Source organism: Euleptes europaea, chromosome 13 (genome assembly GCF_029931775.1).
Source record: "Euleptes europaea isolate rEulEur1 chromosome 13, rEulEur1.hap1, whole genome shotgun sequence".
Lineage (NCBI taxonomy): Eukaryota > Metazoa > Chordata > Lepidosauria > Squamata > Sphaerodactylidae > Euleptes > Euleptes europaea.
The window spans coordinates 63056702-63079969 of NC_079324.1; the positions used below are offsets into that span (position 1 = coordinate 63056702).

The window sequence follows — 23268 nt, forward strand, 5'->3', positions numbered from 1 at the left end:
AGGGGAGTGGACATGTTCATGGAGGAGAGGGCTATCCATGGCTACTACTAGTCAAAATGAATACTAGTCATGATGCAGACCTATTCTCTCCAGGATCAGAGGAGCATGCTCATATGATATGAGGTGCTGTGGAACACAGGCAGGATGGTGCTGCTGCAGTCGTCTTGTTTGGGGGCTTCCTAGAGGCACCTGACTGGCCACCGTGTGAACAGACTGCTGGACTTGATGGGCCTTGGTCTGATCCAGCAGGGCCTTTCTTACGTTCTTATGACTGAACACCCACAAGCATACTCACACCCACGCATCCCAAATGAATTGTGGCTTTTCTGTCTCTGCAGGGGTTACCTCTATGCGGGTCTGGAGTTTGGGGCTGAATGCTACTGCGGGCACAAAATCCAGGCTGTCAACGTGAGCGACTCTGAGTGCAACATGGAGTGTAAAGGAGAGAAGAGCAACATTTGCGGGGGAGTGAACCGCCTTTCCATCTACCGCCTGGAGCTGGCGCAGGAGTCGGCCCGGAGGTGTAAGTCCCCCAGTCCCTAGGGAGCTGCAACTGCCGGCCAAGTGATTTTAGAAAATGGGTGTGGCCGGGTGGGGCTTTTGCTCAGCAAGCCTTCTGATTGGCCATGGGAGATTTGATGGGCTATGCAGATTTTTAAAAACATTGCTTTGGCAGCAGCTGCCACCACGGCATGAGCATCTTCACTGTGTGGCCAAAGATCAGCCTCGGCTGCCATTTTGTGGCAGCCATCTTGTGGCTGCGCCCACCACAGTGTGTCAAATTGCAAAGGTGCCTGCAGGCTCAAAAATGTTCAGGACTGCTGGTATAGATTATGGGTCTGGGTTTGTTTTATGTTAGGTTTATGAGGGCCAGGGTTCTTATGAGTTGTATCTTACCACCCTGCTCAGCTAAGTGTTGAGTCCTCCTTGGGGCATAGAGGTGAGCAGAGTGATAGGGTACACCCTTTATATTTAGCGGCTAGGGTCAGAGTTAATTTAGGCTACTCTAATTTATTTGTTAGGATTCCTGCATCTTTTTTTTTGTAGCTGAGGCTACATTCTGCAGCATCTGGTGCTCACATGAATTCTGCCCCTGAACATGGAGGTTCCATTTGGTCACCCCAACTAACAGCTCTTATAGGACGGTCCCTGACTTGTGGGGACACTTCTGCTTTGCATGCAGAAGGTCCTAGTTTCAACCACTGGTGACTCCCAGTAAATGGTCTTAGGGAAAACCTTTGACTGGCTGCAGCCCTCTGGGGTCTTAGAGCCAGAGAGAGTAAATCAGCTAGATGAGCCAGTGGCCTGGTGTGGTATGCATCTTATACATTGAAGGAAAGGAGCTTGGTTCAGTGGTACAGCATCTGCTTTGTGAGCAAAGGGTCTCAGGTTCAATCCCCGACATCTCAAATGAAAGGTTCTCAGGCACTGGGAAATGCCCTTCCCAACCTGAGACCCCAGAGAGCGGCTTCCCATCCAGGTAAATAATACCGAGCTAGATGGCGCCATGGCCGGAGTCGGTATAAAGTGTCTTTATGTGTTCCTATGCCAAGTCTACTGTGCGTTCCTCCCTTTCTTGCTAAATGCCATCTAAGCCAGTGGCCAGTATGTGTGTGGGTGTGTGTACAGTGTGCTAAAATAATCTCTCCAGTTGCTCACATTTCAGCCCCCCAAATCCTGCCCAAACAAAGTTTTTTTTCACCTCCTGCCAAATATGCTCTGGTCAGGGTTTGTGTAAACCTCCCAGGGAAGTGAGTTCCATACAGAAGGCCCGGCTGCCAAGAATTCTCTCCGTGTGCCTTTGCTCTCTAGAGCTAGGGGCAGGCTAGGCAATTCTCCTAAGAGACCACTTAGGAGCCATAGTGGGATGGAAAAGGAGACGTGGACAGAGAGCCAGGAGGTCCCCCAGGGCAAAAAAGGCCGGGGGTGGGTGGGGGGATCGAGTCAGGGCTGCAGATAGGTTTGAACTCTGCCTTTGCAAAATAAAAATGCTGGTGCCAAGAAAAGCACAATTCTAAGGTCTCTCTCTATATATATTGTATAATTTGTACAATTTATACTCTCCTCCATGGGGATAGGGCAAGAAACTCTGCGAAGCGCAAACATTGAAGAAGAAGGAGTTGGTTTTTATATGCCGACTTTCTATACCACTTAAGGGAGAATCAAACCGGCTTACTAATCACCTTCCCTTCTCCTCCCCATAACAGACATCCTGTAAGGTAGGTGGGGCTGAGAGAGCTCTAAGAGAGCTGTAACTAGCCCAAGGTCACCCACTTGGCTTCCTGTGGAGGAGTGGGGAAACCAACCCTTCCCCTCCCCACAACAGACACCCTGTGAGGTAGGTGAGGCTGAGAGAGCGCTAAGAGAGCTGTGACTAGCCCAAGGTCACCCAGCTGGTTTCATGTGGAGGAGTGTGGAAACCAACCCGGTTCACCAGATTAGCCTCCGCCGCTCATGTGGAGGAGTGGGGAATCAAACCTGGTTCTCCAGATCCACCGCTCCAAACCACCGCTCTTAACCACTATACACGCTGGCCCACCCCCACAGTGGAACATACCTTATGTGTCCAGGCTGATCTCTGCAGTCATAAGGTCCAGAAACGTGGTCCTTTCTCAAAATGAGATTCATGACATGCTGAGATAGAATACCACATTCCCAGCATGAGTCATGCATAGCCCTACATAGAGGAAGGCTCCCATCTTTGAATGTTCTGGTTAACTGGGGTGGTGTGAATGGATGGGAAAGCACACCACGGAGCCCTCTGGACAGGCGGAGTCGGTGCCAGGCATCCCGTGGACTCAGGCAGAGCGTGACAGGGAGGGCAGGAAGGGATAAGCCTCTGCTTGGGTCTCATGGCCCTTTCTTACATGCCCAGGGTAATGTCGATTACCACTTTGGGGTCAGGGAGGACCCCAAATGTATTAGGTGCTGTGGAACACAGGCAGGATGCTGCTGCTGCAGTTGTCTTGTTTGTGGGCTTCCTGGAGGCACCTGGTTGGCCACTGTGTGAACAAACTGGGCAACTTGATGGGTAGGGTTGCCAACCTGCAGGTATTAGCTGGAGATCTCCTTCTATTACAACTGATCTCCAGCAGAATAGAAATCAGTTCCCCTGGAGAAAATGGCCACTTTGGCAATTGGACTCTATGACACTGAAGTCCCTCCCCTTCCCAAACCCCGCCCTCCTCAGGCTCCACCCCAAAAACCTCCCACCAGTGGCAAAGAGGGACCTGGCAACCATATTGATGGGCCTTGGTCTGATCCAGCAGGGCTTTTCATATGTTCTTAAATTCTTAATTTTCCTCCAGGCCAGATTGGCCTGGGATCCGGAGGGTTTTTTGCTTTACTCTGGGCATAGAGCAGGGGTCACTGGGGGAATGTGGGTGGGGGGAGGTAGCTGTGAACGTCCTGCGTTGTGCAGGGGGTTGGACTACATGGCCCTTGAGGTCCCTTCCAGCTCTGTGTTTCAATGTTTCTATGGCAATCGCATGCGCAGAAGGTGGGAAGAGATGCTTGAGCTCCGCTAATGAGTTTGAAATGGGTTTTTGATCTCTTCCTGACTCTCCAGGGCTCTTCTGCCTCTCGCCTCTAATTTTGTATTCATTGTGTTCATTGAGGCCTTTGGTAGTTAAGAGGCTGGGCTGGGGGTGTTCATTAGCAGGTACTTAAATGTCAAAGGGAGAGCTGAGAAACCTGCCAGGCAGGCAGGAGGACGGAGTGTTTCTGTGGGTGAGCCTCGGTGGACTGTCCCCCAGAAGCCGCCGTCAGAGATTTCATTAGGGGTGCATAGCCAGGACCGGTGGACATGGCTCATGACGAGCCAAGGACGGAGGAAAGGCAAAAGCAAAGTGTCAAAGAATCGCCAAGTATTGCAGTGCTCACAAAACTAGAAGGAACACAGCTCGAATCAGAGCCCCAACAAAAGTCTACCCGTCCTGTCCGGTGGAGTTATTATTATTTGGTTATTTATACTCTACCTTTCTCGCTGAGTCTCAAGGCAGATTATGCAGGGTAAGTCAAGTCTAATCAACAGGACGGGGCATTCAGTCAACAGTGCAATAGGGTTTGGACTACAGAAATCTGAAAACAAACAGAAATCTAAAACAACACTGAAACAAAGCATAAGCTTTTAAACATGACACGTTAACAGTGCAGTCCTAAAGACAGCCAGCATGGTGTAGCGGTTAAGAGCGGTGGACTCTAATCTGAAGGACCAGGTTTGATTCCCCACTTCTCCACATGAGCTGCAGACTCTAATCTGGTGAACCAGGTTGGTTTCCCTACTGCTCCACGTGAAGCCAGTTGGGTGACCTTGGGCCAGTCACAGTTCTCTCCGAACTCTTTCAACCCCACCTACCTCACAGGGTGCCTGTTGTGGGGAGAGGAAGGCAAGGCAATGGTACACTAGCTTGAGGGTCCTTAAAAAGGTAGAGAAAACCAGGGTATAAAAACCAACTCTTCTTCTTTTTCTTCTTCCTCCAGTCTTGTGTAGTGGTTAAGAGCCGGCGTGGTGTAGTGGTTAAGAGCAGTGGTTGGAGCGGTGGAGTCTGATCTGGAGAACTAGGTTTGATTCCCCACTCCTCCACGTGAGCAGCTGATGCTAATCTGGTGAATTGGGTTTCTTTCCCCACTCCTACACATAAAGCCAGCTGGGTGACCTTGGGCAAGTTACAGCTCTGTTAGAGCTCTCTCAGCCCCACCTACTTCATAGAGTGTCTGTTGGGTGGAGGGGAAGGGAAGGTGACTGTAAGCCGGTTTGAGTCTCCCTTAAGAGGTAGAGAAAGTTGGCATATAAAAACCAACTCTTCTTCTTCTCCCATTCATTTCAATGGGCTTAGACTGGAGTGACTGTACTTAGGATTGCGCTGTAAGTAGTGCACACACTACCTAGTCTGGAGCATACACACAGTGACCAGTCACAGTGCAGGAGTGTAGGCCGCACAGTTCCTATGCCTTTACCGGTTGGGGCAGAATGGCCAGGATCCTGGGGAGGGGGGATCACGTTGTTTCGCATGTTATTTGTTTCTCGGAGGCAGGAATGAGGGCAGACACGCCCCCTCCCTCCAGCAGGTATTTATTTACATACATACATTGAGGATTTAAACCCGCCCCTTCTATTAAACATAGTCCTCAGAATGGCACTAAAATCCATCAGAAAACCCCAGGTGCCAATCAGCAAAAACAGCGGCAGTAAATAACCCAAGCCGGTCAAAACAGTGAAATGAGAGGTGTCAAAAGCATCAGCGGCTGCAAAATAATTTCGGTCACTTGGATTCAACCACCTCCAAATGCCTTCTGGGAATGAATATTATTTATATCAGGGGCCCCCAGTGTGGTGCCCGTGAACATCATGGTGCTCAAAGACACCTTTCCTAATGCCTGCCGAGTGTTTTTAGCAAATGGGCAGGGTCAGGTGGGGCTTTTCTCCAGCAAGGCTTCTGATTGGCTGTGTAGATGTTTAAAAATGTTGTTTGGGAAGAAGCCGCCTCCATAGCACAAGGTAGGGTTGCCAGCTCTGGGTTGGGGAATACCTGGAGATTTTTGGGGTGGAGCCTGAGGAGGGCTGGGTTTGGGGATGGACATCAATGGGGTATTAATGCCATAGAGTCCACCTTGCAAAGGGGCCATTTTCTTTAGAGGAATTGATCTCTGTTGCTTGGAGATCATTTTTAATCCCAGGAGATCTGGAGTCGTGTAACCGTAGCACAAGGGTCTTCACTATGTGATTGAAAATAAGCTGCGGCAGCCATTCTATGGCTGGTTCCACCTCCTGTGGCATCCATTGGGTGGCTGCGCCCACCACACTATGTCAGCATTCTAGGGTTGCCAGATACCTCTTGGCCACCAGCGGGAGGTTTTTGGGGGTGGAGCCTGGGGAGGGCGGGGTTTGGGGAGGGGAGGGACTTCAATGCCATAGAGTCCCATTGCCAAAGCGGCCATCTTCTCCAGGTGAACCGATCTCTATCGGCTGGCGATCAGTTGTAATAGCAGGAGATCTCCAGCTAGTACCTGTGAAATGGTCTGCATTATTGTATTAATTTCCAATGACAATAACACATTAGGAGGTTGAGAGTTTAAAGCAGTCTGTTTATTAGGCCCAATATACATCCCGGGTGAAAACTGCCCCAAATGCGCAGGACAATTCACACCGAGAACAAAGGATTGCAACAACGTTTATAACTTTGGTTTAGGGATGTTACAATTACGTCATATAGTGTGTAGAGACACAAAGACCCAATAGTGGATACATTTGGATTAGCATAGGCCTATCAGTGTGGTTTTGAGGCGTGGATTTAGGTGGCTACGTGATCTGGAACGGAGAAACGAAACTTAACATTCCTTTCTTACACTCCTGGTGTCTTAAATCAAAGCTTTAGGCCTTGTTAAGGCGGCTGGCGGTACCAGGCCTGAAAGGATGATCTCACTAGCACCTGATTTATAATGGCTGCTAGCTTATGCTAACCCAGTGGTCACACACTAGTGGATCTGAACCAAAGAATAATACTTGACCCCTTGTATTGCCATTATATATGTGTGCAAAAGATGGTATTGTGCTAGATGCTAACCCTTATATCCTGGCTTAGCATTGGTTCTTGTAGGCTATCCGGGCTGTGTGACCGTGGTCTTGGTATTTTCTTTCCTGACGTTTCGCCAGCAGCTGTGGCAGGCATCTTCAGAGGAGGAACACTGAAGGACAGCGTCTCTCTGTGTTACTCCTCTGAAGATGCCTGCCACAGCTGCTGAAGAAACGTCAGGAAAGAAAATACCAAGACCACGGTCACACAGCCCAGATAACCTACAAGAACCGATGAACTCTGACCGTGAAAGCCTTCGACAATATTCTGGCTTAGCATCTTTATAAGTGCGAGGATGCGGACTGAGCATAAAAGCATACATTTCCAATACATTTCCCATAGCATATAATGATTTCAGGCATTACACCTGGAGGTTGGCAACCCTACAGAATTCCAAATGTGCCCACAGGCTCAAAAAGGTTGGGGCCCCCTTCTTTATATAGTGTATGTTATGAATGGGTGTTTTGGGGAGCCTTGAAAAGGGCCCTCAGCCTTTCATCATTTCTTTCGATGCCACAAAACATGTGATGCCCTTCCTTCTGGGTTGGCTCTCTTTTCCCTCAATGACATCAGCACAACGCCCAGACTGAGAGGTTACCTGGCTTCATGATGTCATCCCATTTGCTGTGTGATCCTTCATCGGTGGGGCCCGCCCATCAGGGAAAAAGAGGATGCAGTATTGAGAAGGGGAATAAACAGTAACAGCAGCTTGGAGGAATGACAGTAGGAAGCAAAGGAAATGAAAAATGCACGTTCTCTCATGGGGGACATGCAGGGGTTGAGCGAGATTTCTTGCCCTCCTGAAAGCAAAATAGACCTAGATGTTGGAACAGGGGGATCCTGGGAGCTGTATTCATCTGCGTCCACGGCCAGGAAGTTGGTGGCTGCGGGAAATTAATTTTAGCTTTTGATTTGTGCTGTCCTAGAGAACTGTAAATCTGGCCACTGCTGTATTCCTTGGAGAGAGACGTGCTGAAGGAGAGATCGATAGAACAGGGCTGCGGTTTGGCGTAAGGCTGAGGACGCAGGAGTTACAGCATCAGGTTGAAGAAAATCCTGATGACGGACAGGTTTTCCTCCCCCAGTGACAGGAGTAAAGGGGCTCACGGATTCACAGGGAACAGATGGGTCAAAAATAAAAAGGGGTTGATTGAATTTCAATTTATTAGTAGCAGCAAGATTTTATTGCCCACAAAAGTGGAAATCGAAAGATCTACTTCCATGCAACAATGGATAATCAACAGGGAGGAAGTGTGGGGGAGCAGTCAGGCTAGGAGACCTGATTTCAAATCCTGGTTCAGCGGTGACATTCGGTGACCTTGAGCCAGTCACAATTTCTTTGCTCAGCCTACCTCACAGGGTTGTTATGAGGATACAGCGGTCCCTCTTCACTACTGGCGGGAGGTTTTGGAGGCAGAGCCTGAGGAGGGCAGGATTTGGGGAGGGGAGGGACTTCAATGCCATAGATTGAAATGCCAAAGCTGCCATTTTCTCCAGGGGAATTGATCTCTGTCGGCTGGAGATCAGTTTGCAAGACCTGAGCAAGGAGACCACATTTTGGAGGACATTGATTCACAGGGTCCCCATGAGTCAGAAGCGACTTGACGGCACTTAATACACAAACACACCTAGAATCTATGGTGTGCAATAGAGTCCACCTTACAGTGCAGTCATTTTCTCCAGGGGAATTGATATCTGTAGCTTGGAGATCAGTTGTAATTCTTGGAGGCCTCCAGGCTAGGGTTGCCAGGTCTCTCTTCACCACCAGCGGGAGGTTTTGGGGGCGGAGCCTGAGGAGGGCGGGGTTTGGGAGGGACTTCCGTGCCATAGCAATAGAGTCCAATTGCCAAAGTGGCCGTTTTCTCCAGGTGAACCGATCTCTATCGGGTGGAGATCAGTTGTAATAGCAGGAGATCTCCAGCTAGTACCTGGAGGTTGGCAACCCTACTCCAGGCCCCACCTGTGGAGGTTGGCAGCCCTGATTCCACCCAAACCTCTGCTGTGATAAAGGATGAGCGAAGGTGCCACAAGAAGACCTCTATTTGTTTTCGCTGCACTAGAGCAGCATGGCTGCCCCACTGGAGGGGTTTCCTGGGGGGGAATTCAGAGTCAGTGGCTAATTTGTTTAATAGCAAATTAATAAAAATCGCACTGCCTTGGAAATCCTGATTGGATGAAAAGGCAGCATAAAAATGTTTGAAATAGCCAGTGTGGTGTAGTGGTTAAGAGTGGTGGTTTGGAGCGGAGGACTCTGATCTGGTGAATTGGGTTGGTTTCCCCACTCCTCCACACGAAGCCAGCTGGGTGACCTTGGGCTAGTTACAGCTCTTTTAGATCTCTCTCAGCCCCACCCACCTCACAGGGTGTCTGTTGTAGGGAGGGGAAGGGAAGGTGATTGTAAGCCGGTTTGATTCTTTCTTAAGTGGTAGAGAAAGTCTGCATATAAAAACCAACTCTTCTTCGTAAGTAAGTAAGTAAGTAAGTAAAAACACAGTTTGACAAGTTTTATATTTACATGTCAATCAATAGCCCATTATATTTTGGGGATTATTTGCAGGCTGAGTTGGATTGGACTGGAGGCAGCTATCATAATGTGTGTGTGTTGTTTTTTTTTTAAAGGTAAGAGAGCCAGAGTGTTCGAGGCTGTTGTTGATCCGGGTAGGCAAGGGGGAATCCCTTGTGGGCCTAAAACAGAGCCGTTACTGAGAGCCCAGTGGCGGGGAGAAAAGATGCCCTTGTTTCAGGCGCCTTTTGTGCTTCGTGAGAAAAAGATTGAACGAGCAGCCCGGACTGAAATTGGATGAGGAATGAATTGGCCAAGAATGGCTTTGGGGAGATGGGATTTCTGCAGCTGGGCATTTGTTTCAGATAGCCATCGCGGTAGAGAAGGGGCCATTAAAATTCCAGGTGGGATTGCCAGTTCTGGAAATCAAAAGATCTAGTATCTGGGCAGAGTTTGGAGCTTAGAGTCCACCTGAGGGGGGAGCCGGGGGCTGGGGGGGAATGGAATATGGAACCCAGCACAAACAACTGCTGATTCACTATGCAGTTATTTAAAAAAAAAATTCAGGTAGGCGAGAGAACGGCCATGTTCCTTTATTCTGGCAAATAGAAAGAAATCCCTATGCTGTATAGTAGCATACTCGATCCAAAGAAACCAGCATGCAGCCTCAAATATACAATATTTTTGGATCAATCCTTGCAGTATTTCACCATCCTTGACTTCTACTAGTGCATCTTTGAACTGTTATCTTCAAGCTATGCTCCTGTTCAGAGCGGAACGAGTTTATTTAAAGTTGCGCTATTTACATAGGAGGCATGCTATCTATACAGGAGCTTATACGGATTTTTTGGGCGGTTTTGGGCACTCCAGAGCTGTATTTAATGCCTGTGATGTGTGTGTTTTGTGCTATTTAGACTGTTAGTAAATTCGTGTTTTTCATATGCTTAATATAGTGTATAATTGACCCTTTATTCTGGCCGCTGCCTAAAAGCAAAAAGGATTTAGTAACCCCAGTTATGGTGGAGATATTTCCATTCATAGGTGCAAAAGCAGTTCCTTTTGGTGTGACCTTTTGGATCTCAGGCGGCTCTTTCTGTCCTGCTGGGGATTTATTTATTTCTCCTCCAGAGGCCTTGCCAGTCGCACCCTCCCCATTGCGTGAGGCCGGAGCCTGACGGCACCTGTAGAAATCGAGTCGGGACGCGGCTTTGTACAAGAGCCATGTTTCCTTCATGCAATCCGTACATGCTCAGTGGCAACGCTGGCTAACTTATCTGTCGCCTAGACAATGCCAGAATGAGAAGCAGGGAAACGGCCAGTGTTGAGACAACCAAATGTTATCCGTATCGGGATAGGCGACGTCGCCTGTTGTCTGCAACGACTCTCATTGGGAGTTCTGCAGAAGAAGAAGAAGAGTTGGTTTTTATATGCCGACTTTCTGTACCACGTAAGGGTCAAACCAGCTTACAATCACCTTCCCCTCCCTACAACAGACATCCTGTGAGGTAGGTGGGGCTGAGAGAGCTCTAAGAGAACTGTGACTAGCCCAAGGTCTCCCAGCTGCCTTCGTGTGTAGGAGTGGGGAAACAAATCCAGTTCACCAGATTAGCCTCCGCCGCTCATGTGGAGGAGTGGGGAATCAAACCTGGTTCTCCAGATCAGAGTCTACCACCCCAAACCACTGCTCTTAACCACTACACCATGTTGGCATATCTATATAGGCATGCTCAGATCTTGCCCAGGCCCGGTGGAATTTTTTACATTGAGCAAACCAACTCTGCTCACTTTCAGAGGCCTTGAGCCATGTTGCGTGGCGAAGGGGGCCCCTGCTTTTTTGGTAAAACTATATAAAGCCCTCTTGGGCATGTGGCTGCAGATGTGGGCTTCTCTGGCTCCTGTCAAGTGCCGCTTCTCAAGGCACATTATCCAGGTCGGCTTTCAAAATGTCTGCCCCCTTTCCATTCACATGAACACACACATAAGAACATAACATAAGAACGCAAGAAAGGCCATGCTGGATCAGGCCAAGGTCCATCAAGTCCAGCAGTTTGTTCACACAGAGGCCAACCAGGTGCCTCTAAGAAGCCCACAAACAAGACTACAGCAGCAGCACCATCCTGCCTGTGTTCCACGGCACCTCATAGAATAGACCTGCTCTTCTGATCATGGAGAGAATAGGTATGCATCCTGACTAGTATCCAGTTTTACTAGTAGACGTGGATAGCCCTCTCCTCCATGAACATGTCCACTCCCCTCTTAAAGCCTTCCAAGTTGGCAGCCATCCCCACATCCTGGGGCAGGGAGTTCCACAATTTAACTATGCATGGTGTGAAGAAAGACTTCCTTTTATCTGTTTTGAATCTCTCCCCCTCCAGCTTCAGCAGATGACCCCGCGTTCTAGTGTTATGAGAGAGGGAGAAAAGCTGCCTTATAAATGAAGCTGCCTTATACTGAATTGGACCATCAAGCCAAGAAAGTCGGTATTGCCTACTCAGACTGGCATCGGCTGTCCAGAGTCTCAGGCAGATGGAGGTCTTTCACATTACCTACTACGTGATCCTCTTAACCAGAGGTGCCAGGGATTGAACCTGGGACCTTCTGCATGTCAAGCAGAGGCTCTTTCACCGGGTCACAGCCTCCTCGTGCTGCAATGCATGGTCCACAGAGCCAGATGTCCCCAGAGGTGCCCTCGACTGATGCCCTCCCCGTTTCCTGACCCTCCCCCTCTCTCCTTGCCTCCAGATGGCAGCGCCATATTCCGGGGATGCTTCCGCAGGCCAGAGAATGCTTCCGTGGCTTTGCTGGCAAGCCGGGTGATGAAGAACATGTCTGTGGACCGATGTGTGGATTTCTGCACAGGGAAGGTAAGCAGGCTCTTCTTGAGAAAGCTGATTTCAACAAGAATTATGAGTGCCATGTAGGCCATTTGTGCATGGGAGGTTTTGCCTTGGATTCGCTGCTCTCTAGATGCACCTTTTCTCCATCCAAATTGGACGCTATGGCATTGAAGTCCCTCCCCTTCCCAACCCCCCCTCCTCAGGCTCCACCCCAAAAATCTCCAGGTATTTCCCAACCCGGAGCTGGCAACCTTACATTTTATGGTTGGCTGTGCCTCCTGTGGCAGCCATTTTGTGGTCGCCCCCACCACTCTGTGTCAGGATTCCCAAGGGATCCCTGCTTTTGAGGGACCACTGAAGGAATCACTGCTGAAGAGACCTGGGCCTCTGAGGATTCCCACCCGTCCTCTGGGTCTACCAGTGTGTTGCGGTGCTTTGGGCCTGTGGGATCTTCTAATTTGCTAATTAATTTGGCCCAGCAAATGACTTGGGAATAGTGTTGCCAACCTCCAGGTACTAGCTGGGAATCTCCTGCTATTACAATGGATCTCCAGTTGATAGAGATCAGTTCCCCTGGAGAAAATAGCCCCTTGGGCAATTGGACTCTATGGCATTGAAGTCCCTCCCCTTCACAAACCCTGCCCTCCTCAGGCTCCGCCCCCAAAACCTCCTGCCGGTGGTGAAGAGGGACCTGGCAACCCTAGATGTGATGCCATATAGTTCACTCTGCAAAGTTGCCATTTTCTCCAGGGTAACTGATCTCTGTAGTCGGGAGATCAATTTTAATTCCGGGAGAACTCCAGGCCCCATCTGGAGGTTGGCAACCCTACCTAGGAGAGACTCCTGCCTGTCAGAGGGAGTGGGAGGAATGGCAGCAAGTTGGGGAGATCAGTTCCTTTGGAGACAATGGCCGCTTTGGTCATTGGACTCTCTGGCATTGAAGTCCTTCCCCTCCCCAAATCCCGCCCTGCTCAGGCTCCGCCCCAAAAACCTTCTGCCAGTGGCGAAGAGGGACCTGGCAACCCTGCTTGGGAGTGCCCCTGTGTGCCCTCGGCCCCTTGGCCTGGCAGTTGTCCCCTGCTCCGTCCGGAGCCCGGCTCTCCAAGGTGGTCAATACCAACCCATTGCGGCGTGCCCCTTGATTGACCCGGCCTCGGCGCATCCCTGGGTATTAAATGGCCTGTCAGGTCTTGCCGCGGCCCTCATAACTCCGGCACTTGAAGACTCAAACGAGGGCACGGATGAAGGGCCGTGGGGGCTGTTAGCAGCTATCCTTCAGGTGACAAACTCACACATTATCCAAGCGCCATCGGGCCATGATTTTCAAAGCGGTATCATAAGCCTGGCCGTATAACTCCCAGTGCTGGTAAATAACTCGCGGCTGACAACAGCAATTTCCTTGTGGCTGCTTTGAGTAGGGAGACCAGCCAGGCACGGGTGGGGACTGGGAGATCCCAGCGTCCTTCGCAGCTTGGTCCCGTACCTGGCTGGTGTTTCCTGCACCTGAAAGAGAGCGGGCAAGCGGTTCAATGTGAGGAGGAAATCAGGCTTAGGACAGACCTTCATTACCCAAGGAAAAACTGCCTGCTTCTGTGGCGTCCCGCCTGGATGTTGCATTCATCCCGTCAAGCCCTTCTTCACACCCCCAGAGGCAATGAGGGACGGGGAATTTATGGTGGCTACCTGCAAGTTCTGATTTGACCTCCCCCTCTCCCTGTACCTGTTGCCTTCGCTGGACACCTTTTGGCACCAGGCAAAGAGGTTTCTATTCCACCTAGTGGATTGCCCCCTCTGGGCTGATGCCGAGCTATGGCTGATCTGATCAGCAGTCCCTTGCTTGGCACATTAACAACTAGCAGCATTGGTTCCGGCTTGGGCCGCTGTGAGTGAGCGAGCGCTCACAGCTACTGGACTCCCGTTCAGTTGTGCTGTGGCGAATTCGCGATTGTCGGTGGGCTGTCAGGCCGCTCTGGAGGTCGGTGCTGCCTCTCCAGGTTAGCCATTGCTGCAGTGTTTGGTTTCTGCATGTTTGCCAGGTCCCTCTTCACCATTAGCGGGAGATTTTGGGGGCGGAGCCTGAGGATGGTGGGGTTTGGGGAGGGGAGGGACTTCAATGCCATAGAGTCCAATTGTCAAAGCGGCCCTTTTTTCCAGGTGAACCGATCTCTATTGGCTGGAGATCAGCTGTAATAGCAGGAGATGTCCAGCCACCACCTGTCCAGCAATTTAGCCCTAATTTTTGTTACAATATACTTTAAAATCCAGTTTTGGCTCAAAATTCTTCGGCTACATACAGCCAACATTGATCTGCAACTACTTTTGCCTGCGGTACCTGTTTCATCTGCGGCTCGACATGCCACTAGTGCCGCCCCAGTGAACGGATCTCCAGCCTTCACCTGGAACTTGGCAACCGGGAGACCCCACCCGGTGGAATTTATTTTCCCCACGGGACTGTGTTTGCTTCTGTTTCACTGTATAAGGTTTGATTTTTATGACTGAATTATAAAAAGTCTTATTGATGTTTCCAGTAGCCATCAGTGCTTGTTATTTTCCTTCACCACCTGGAGGCTGGCAACCGTACTTCAGATGTGATTGGGGTTTCTCTTGTTTGCAGTTGTACAGTGCCATGTACATTGTTGGTAGCGGGCAGGCTATGAATAAATATTTTAAATAAGTCACAAGTCAACCCTTCTGGGCCAAGGCGGAGATGCCCTGCTGCCACCACCCAGAGGCAGAAGTTAGTCTGTGGCTGCTGCTTCTGCCTCGTAGTGGGTGGCCCCTGTCAAGGCCCTTCCAGGGGCTTCTGCAGCTGCCCAGTGGTTCCAGTCCTGCCGAAAAAAGAGCACCCAGCGCCTGCTCCTCTTTATTATTATTCCCTTTGTCCATGCCACAAACCACATCCCACCCTTTTCAAGGGGCTTAGAACAGCACACATGGAGATTATTCCATTTACTCATTGCAACAACCCTGCGAGGTAGGCGAGGCTGAGAGAACGTGACCTGGCCCAGGGTCACCCAGTGAGCAGGGTGGGGATTTGAACCCAGCAGCCTTTCTACTTCATCATCTTTGCTGTGGAACGCCCGCCATGAAGATCTTCTTTTCTGTTGCTCCCCTCCAGGAATACCCTCTTGCGGTGCTGGCCGGATCCTGGTGCCACTGTGGCTTCCCAACGACCCTCTTCACTTTGCACGAGCGTGAAGATGAGCAGCTGTGCGCCCATAAATGCAGCGGCGAAGAATTTGAGAGCTGCGGCAACTCCAAGTATTTCATTGTTTACCAAACTCAAGTGCAAGGTAGGTGAGTCTGTGGGGCTTGCTTCTGGGGCAGGGGTCTTGGCTCCAGGGCAGAGCTGAGGCCTAGCATGTGGATGGGCCCCCAGGTTCAGTCCCTGGCATCCCCTGGTGAAAGGGCTCAGGTAGCAGGAGCTGAGGAAGAGGGACCACAGGTGTGAGCTCAAGGGCCGTCAGCGAGGGGATGTTGCGCAGTAGTCAGGCTCTTGCTTTGCATGAAAAATGTCCTGGGCTCAGTCCTTGGCAGAACCTCCAGAGAAAGGGTCTCAGATCCTCTCCCAGGCTGGGAAACTCCTCTCTGTCTTGGGGCAACATACAGCTAGAAAACATGGAGGTCTGACTCTGTATATTGCAGTTTCCCACATCCGTCCATGGAGGGTTCATCGTTCCTGGCAGACTAGTGGTCTGGCACCTCGGAGCGCAAGATCTTCCAAACATTCATTCAAGAAGAAAACCCCCGCTATTTATTTTAATTACCAAAGAAATAAATTTTGCTTTTCAAGGAAACAGTAATTAGTTTCAGCTCAAATCAGACGTGGGAAACAGCAATTTGCCAGTTGTGGGCAGCAGATGGCTGGTTCCCCCCTTTTCCCTTTCCCTTTCCTTAACTCTCCCCTCTCTTTAAACAGACAATTCACGTGTTTCATTTGTTCTTTGAATGTATAAAAAAATATGGGTGTGTCCCAACAAAGCCATGAGATGAAACATGTGATTCTTATGGGGACACAGGTATAGGAGCCGAGATTGGCCGCCATTCCCTGTTAAAAAGGGATTAGACAAAAGTGTGGAGACGTCCATGACTGGCCATTAGCCAGGATGGTGAAGTGGAACCTCCATATTCACAGGCAGTTATAGGGCAGGACAAAAATGGGGTGGCTTCAGCCTCTGCAGACCTGCTTGGAGTCTTGCAGGTCATCTGGTTGGCTACCATGGGAAACAGGGTGCGGAAATAGAGGGACCGTTGTTCCGATGCACGGGGCTCTTCTTATGTTCTTACTGCCGATTGTCGTCTGTTTGCAGACAACCGGTGTATGGACCGGAGATTTCTAACTGCCCGAGTGAAACAATTCATTGCCCTCGCCAGCTTTCCCGGAGCTGGCAACACTTGGGCACGGCACCTCATTGAGCTAGCGACGGGCTTCTACACTGGCAGCTATTATTTCGATGGCTCTCTCTATAACAAAGGTCTGTGCCTTTCCTTGACTTGGGGGTCTTGGTTTTCCCACCACTTTCTCTCATCAGTTCTACCCATTAAAATCAACATGTCTTTGTCATATGGGGGGTGGGGTACCAAAATGATGGAAAAGATTCTTCGAGCCGTCAGATGGCCCAGAGTTCAGGGAATAGGGGCAAAATTCGCCCAGTGATCTTGGCGTCTCTCTGCCACCTTTGCCCACCCTGTGTCTTTCTCAAGCCTTGAAAGCAAACCTCGAAAACTCCCCCATCGTTTGGAGGATTGTCATCAGTTGCCTGGAAACTGACAGTGCTCCCTTGGAGGTTCTACATCATTAGAGTTTTAAAATATCCCTGGGAGAAAGACAAGAGATGCCCTCCTAGCGGGAGCCAGGAGAATCTCAAACTAAGCCTAGCGTACCAAAGGAAGCCCCCCCCTGCATCAATCAGCCTCTGACCATCTCCTGGAGAGCGCTAAGACTTAATTTAATGGTACGGCAAGGAAAGGCCCCACGCCGCAGCCCAGGCGTGGAAAGCATTGGCATCTTCTGTTAACAGCCGGCTGGCAGGAGCCGAAAGCGGCAGTTGCTGCCTAATAGGCAGCCTTAAACAATGACTGAGAAGCAGTCTTGGTCTTCACACAATGCATAGTTAAATTGTGGAACTCCCTGCCCCAGGATATGGTGATGGCTGCCAACTTGGAAGGCTTTAAGAGGGGAGTGGACATGTTCATGGAGGAGAGGGCTATTCATTGCTACTAGTCAAAATGGATACTAGTCATGATTCGTACCTGTTCTCTCCAGGATCAGAGGAGCATGCCTATTAGGTGCATTGGAACACAGGCAGGATAATGCTGCTGCTGTTGTCTTGTTTGGGGGCTTCCTAGAAGCACCTGGTTGGCCACTGTGTGAACAGGCTTTGGACTTGATGGGCCTTGTTCTGATCCAGCAGGGCCTTTCTTATGTTCTTGTATGTTCTTAAGCAAAGATAACTTCAACTCCTTATGTGAAAGGACAAGAGTTTGGGGCAGGGAGGCTGGAGGAAACAAATGTGTTTCTGCACTGACTGTGTTTTTCAAACCTAGGCAAGTGTGGGATTGTGTAGCTTTTTAAAATATATATATATTAATGCACACAGAAACTCAGCCAAGCTGCAAGCAGGACTTCTGTCCTGCCACCACTGTACTGGTAGGGTAAAGCTTGGCTCGCTTGCTAGAGCCATTCAGCAGAAATTTGCTTTGTATGCCTCTCCATGTGGTCCCATCTCCACAGGATACATGACTGCCTGGATGCTTTGGGCTGATGGGAGGGCTGGTTACCGGGGGTGGGAGTACCTGATGTTTGGGAAGATGGAAGGAAGAGGACTCTCTCTCTCTTCTTCTTCTCAGTGTTGCCTTGACACCAGTGCAGCAGCCACCTAGGATCTCAGAGGATAGTTTAGGAAGTCACAACAGGGACTCTGGCTTGAACGTGGCACCTGTCAGCCACAAATGCCCCCCCCCCGCGGCATTTATTACCAGTACTGGGGGGCAACAGCAGGGGGTGGGATTTGGCCTCTGTGCTCCTCCTTGTAGGAACATCTGTTTGGCCTCTGTGTGAGACAGGATGCTGGACTAGATGGACCCTCATTGGTCTGATCCAGCAGGGATGTTCTTTTGTTCTTCTGTCCATCCCTAATTTGAATCTGTTCCATGTGGTTAAACTGCTGAGGGATAGAAATCGGTGGCTTGGAATGGATTTCAGATCCTGGAGCTAAATGAAAAGCCAGTTTATGACAACCGAGCCCTTTTCCACTTAGCAGATAGAACGTTGCTGGGTGTTCCGTGACATCAGAGCAGCGCAGCCAATAGCTGGGGAGGCTTGTAGGCAGGAATTGCAGGCGACAGAGCTGATCTCAGTTCTGGTTGGTGAGATAGACGTGTCAGGTTTTTTAAAAGAATTATCTTGCTTGGCCATAACCCGGTGACAAAGCGGGTCGTTCTATCCCAATCCTGCCCTTTGCCCAAGATAAATGTCAGGTAGAGCAGGGCTTTTCATTTAGCTCCAAGATCTGAAATCCATTCCAAGCCACCAGTTTCTATCCCTCAGCAGTTTAACCACATGGAACAGATTCAAATTAGGGATGGACAGAAGAACAAAAGAACATCCCTGCTGAATCTACCACCACCCTGTGTGCTTGGGCAAGAGGCCAGCCTCTCCATAACAAACGAGATCTTTTCAGCTCAAATATCTGTAGCTCCAGGATCTTCCAGGGGTCTCTGCAGAATAACATGGTTATGTTAAGGTTTGCTGACTTGCAAGGAGATGCATAAATGTCTGCTTGCTGACTGGATTGTCTGGCATGTTTCTCCTTGGCCTGACAGATTCTGTGGTTATCTGTCTTTTTCTTTGCGGGTGACACAGTAAAATTATTTACCGATTTAATATTTTACGGGCAACGAGCTCATTCTTTACTTCAACCCTGATGGCTCCTCTAGGGAAAACATTTCTGGAAAGCTGACAGATCAAACTAGGTGTGATTCTAAAGAGTTGCAGTTTGGGCTGTAGCAGAGGTTGGGCCTGCAGGGGAAGGAGGTGGAATGCGTAACCGAACAGTGAATCCTGAAGACTATGCAGATTGTGGAACTTACTGTCAAAAGGTGTTGCCAGTGGCCAAGAGTTATCATTGTTTATTAGTAGGTAAAAGTAAAGGTAAAGGTCCCCTGTGCAAGCACCGGGTCATTCCTGACCCGTGGGGTGACGTCACATCCCAATGTTTACTAGGCAGACTTTCTTTGCGGGGTGGTTTGCCAGTGCCTTCCCCAGTCATCTTCCCTTTACCCCCAGCCAGCTGGGTAGTCATTTTACCGACCTCGGAAGGATGGAAGGCTGAGTCAACCTTGAGCCGGCTACCTGAAACCAACTTCTGTTGGGATTGAACTCAGGTCGTGAGCAGAGCTTGGACTGCAGTACTGCAGCTTACCACTCGGCGCCACGGGGCTCCTTGTTTATTAGTACTTTGCAGTAATAAACGTGCATTGTCCATGTATTCATTCGTGAGTGCAATCTTGTCCTTCCTGCTGGATTTTCCTGTCCCCTTTTCCCCCTTTGCTCTCCCCCCCCCCAGGTATTTATTTCTCCTGCTTCTGCTTCAAGTTTTTCTCTTGTTTTCTGCAAAAAAAAAAAAAAAAAGGGTTCAAAGGAGAAAGGGACCACTGGCGGAGCGGGAGGACCATCTGCATCAAAACTCACGAAAGCGGGCAGAAGGAGATAGAGGCATTTGACTCGGCCATCTTGCTCATCCGGAACCCATATAAAGCGCTCATGGCCGAATTCAACCGGAAATATGGCGGCCACATCGGTTTTGCGTCTCACGCCCACTGGAAGGGGAAAGGCACGTACGCCAGCATCCTGGTTCAGGTGGCAGCACGTCCCAGGCGAGGCAGCCCGCTTCCCTGCCTTGTTCCTTTCTTTCACACATTTCTCTCTCACACACACATTTTTATGCCTTCCCTCCTTCAGCGAGGTTAGGGCACCAAAATGGTTCCTTCTGCTTTAGCCTCACAACAACCCTCTGAGGTGGGCGGTGCTGAGTGTGTGGCAGGATCTAGGTTACTCACCAAGCAGAAGGAGTGGACATCCCCTGGTATGATACTTTCCTCGATGTCCACATCACACGAGCCCTCCATTGCAGTCCGCCTCCTGCCCAGTGATTCTAACCTCATGCTTTTAATTAAGAGCACCTCCGTTTCTGGCCAGGGGGCTCGTTCTGCACCTCAATATTGTTACAGTAAAATGGGCCCATGTCACAATGGTGCATGCCAAAGGTGCCCTTCGCTGGAACGAAAGAGGGCATCACGGTATTCTTACATTGGCTGTTTTGCAAATTAGCCTTTGCTGTGCAGGCAGAAGATGCCAGGCTCAGTTCCCAGCACCTGCAGTTAAAGGTTCTCAGGTGCTCGAACTGGGAAAAAGGGTTCTCTGCCTGAGATCCAGGAGAGCAGCTGCCGGGCATAGTTAAATTATGGGACTTCCTGCCCCAGGATGTGGTGATGGCTGCCAACTTGGAAGGCTTTAAGAGGGGAGTGAACATGTTCATGGAGGAGAGGGGTATTCATGGCTACTAGTCAAAATGGATACTAGTCGTGATGCATACCTATTCTCTCCGGGATCAGAGGAGCATGCCTGTGATGTTTGGGGAGGAGCTGTGGCTCAGTGGTAGAGCAACTGCTTGGCATGCAGAAGCTCCCAGGTTCAATCCCTGGCATCTCCAGTTCAAGGGACTAGGCAAGTAGGTGATGTGAAAGACCTCTCTGCCTGAGACCTTGGAGAGCCGCTGCCAGTCTGAGTAGACAATACTGACTTTGATGGGCCAAGGGTCTGATTCAGTATAAGGCAGCTTCATGTGTGATATTAGGTGCTTTGGAAAACAGGCAGGACAATGCTGCTGCAGTCATCTTGTTTGTGGGCTTCCTAAAGGCACCTGGCTGGCCACTGTGTGAACAGACTTGATGGACCTTGGTCTGATGCAGCATGGCTTTTCTTACGTTGTTAACGGCCAAGGAGACCAGGCTGAGAGCGATTGAGCAACAGTCTGACACTGTCTCCGTATGTCTCCCCTCCCCTGACAGCTCTGCTGTGACTCTCTCCTGAAATCTAAAAGGCACCTATCAGAGAGAGGGAGAGACTTGGCTGCCTTTGCAGCTCTGCAGTTTTAAAAAGTGGTTTCCCCAGAACTGCTCCGGTAGTCGATGGTATGCCCGTGACTATTAACCAGCCCTGTTCTTGTCTCATGAGACACCAGTGGCTTGTTAGCATTTTATATGCCTACTTTGTGCCAGAGTTGAGGGCCACCCTTCTCCCTGGTTAAAGCAGACATTTTTTCCCCTCCCAATCTTAAGTCGCTACATTTTTTTTAAAAAAAAATAACAATTCAGTGTTTTGTTCCATGACATTAATTTTATGATATCCCTTGGAATGGTTCCAAAGCAAAGTTTTATGTGATATGATTATACGAGGTGAATTGTCCTGTATCTGTTTAATGAAACAGATACTCAGTTTAATGATTCTTTGCAGGATAAAATACCGACGGAGCTATTAATCAGGGTTGGAGGGGAGGGGAGGTCCATTTCTCAAGGAGGGTAAGACAAAGATGCTCATCTACTAGCCTTCAATACATTACGAGGCGCTGGACCGGGTATGGCTCCAGGCAGGATCCTTGCCGATTATGGCTGCTTCATTATCCTTTTTATCACCTGATTTTAATGTGAGGATCAATTAGCAAGAAACCTTGGGGATAATTGAAATATATATATTTTTTAAAGAAAGGGAACAGGTTTAGCTGTTCCTGGGACTTGGTGACCAGTGGAGCAGCCAGCTAATGAGATTATCCATCATCACCAGAAGAGCCTTTCTCAGGATGGCCTTTTCTGAACAAAGATGTTTTCTGATGAGCTGAAGGTGGTGGTGGGAGAGGAGTTGGACTGCATGCTCTCTAAGACCCCCTTCAAGTCTAGAAGAGGGGCAGGGATGTGCAATGGGATGGGACTGCCAGCAACCCCCCCCCCTTTTTTTTTTGTCTGTGGAACTCAGTCTCCAGACTGGCTCTGGATCATAAAGCATGAGGATTACATTCCTGGAAAGCAGACTGGTTGAAACAAAACAAACCAGCCACAAGGTAGTTGTGAATTTCCTGCATTGTGCAGGGGATTGGACTAGATGACCCTGGTGGTCCCTTCCAACTCTATGATTCTATGAAGGTTGCTGGTGATGGCTCAATCACTGAGTGCTGGAAGGGGTTAAAAGCAATTGCCAGGCAGCAGGGAGAGACTCTTGGCCAGGGGTCCCCAACCTCTTTGAGCCTGCAGGCACAGTTGGAATTAATTTAAAAATACTTTATTGCTAAAAATGTGACACAGAGACACAAACTGAGCACATGCTGTTGGAAAGATGGCGCCGATAGACTTGCTCGATGCAGGGTTGCCACAAACCTAAAAAACACAATATCTGCAAAGCGCAGTGAAGCAAAGTGCAATAAAATAAGGTGTGCCTTATATACTTCCATTTTAAATAGGTTTGGGGATAAGTAATGCTGGTTGCCTGGCAGAAATCAAGGCTGCTATCCTAAGCACAATCATCAGGGAGTAAGCCCTATTGAATTCAATGCAAACTGTGTGTAGGAACATGCCGCCTAATTTGCTCCTAGTGAACCTAGTTTCTCCCCCCCCCCTTCCCTGTTCTTGCAGAATGGCCCGAATTTGTCAAGAACTACGCCCCCTGGTGGGCCACACACACCATCGACTGGCTGAAGTACGGCAAAAACGTCCTGGTGGTGCACTTCGAGGACCTGAAGCGGGACCTCTTTGTCCAGCTGAAGAGGATGGTCAGCCTCCTGGGCATCGCAGTCCTCGAGGACCGGCTTCTGTGCGTCGAGGGCCAGAAAGACGGGAACTTCAAGCGCTCCGGGCTGAGGAAGCTGGAGTACGACCCCTACACGCCCGAGATGCGGAAGATGATCAGTGGCTACATCAAAACCGTGGACACGGCTCTCAAGCGCAGAAACCTCACCGGGGTGCCAGAGGACTATTATCCGAGATGATGGTCGTCTTTCGGAGGGACACATTTGGCCCAGCGGAATGAGCTCTGCCTGGATCGGCTGGGCTTGGCTCCCCCTGGCCAGGGATCATTTCCACCCAGTGGGTGGTGCTAGTTTTGGGACTGCCCTGCTGTTGCTCGCTGTTAATGGATCCCCTTGCATGAGCAAAGTGCTGCCTTCATCCATCATTTCCAAAGAGGAGGACGCCTTGGCGACCCCCCCCCGCCTCCAATCGATGTTCTTTGGTGACCACCACCGCTGTCTGCACTGGGGGAACGCAAAACAAAGCTGTGCTTTTCTGCTGACTTTTTGTAAAA

The 23268-nt window shown here is 49.8% G+C and overlaps 1 protein-coding gene across 1 annotated transcript in view; it reads left to right on the forward strand.

The window, feature by feature from the left end:
* The window catches only part of WSCD2 (WSC domain containing 2), a 35930-nt gene extending 12964 nt beyond the window's left edge, over window positions 1-22966 (forward strand). The window contains exons 3-8 of the mRNA XM_056859486.1: window positions 339-523; window positions 11821-11942; window positions 15034-15208; window positions 16226-16390; window positions 19550-19750; window positions 22602-22966. Of these exons, the coding sequence (XP_056715464.1) occupies window positions 339-523; window positions 11821-11942; window positions 15034-15208; window positions 16226-16390; window positions 19550-19750; window positions 22602-22954 (1201 nt within the window). The 3' untranslated portion in view covers window positions 22955-22966. The remainder of the gene's footprint in view (window positions 1-338; window positions 524-11820; window positions 11943-15033; window positions 15209-16225; window positions 16391-19549; window positions 19751-22601) is intronic.
* Window positions 22967-23268: the final 302 nt, after the last annotated feature.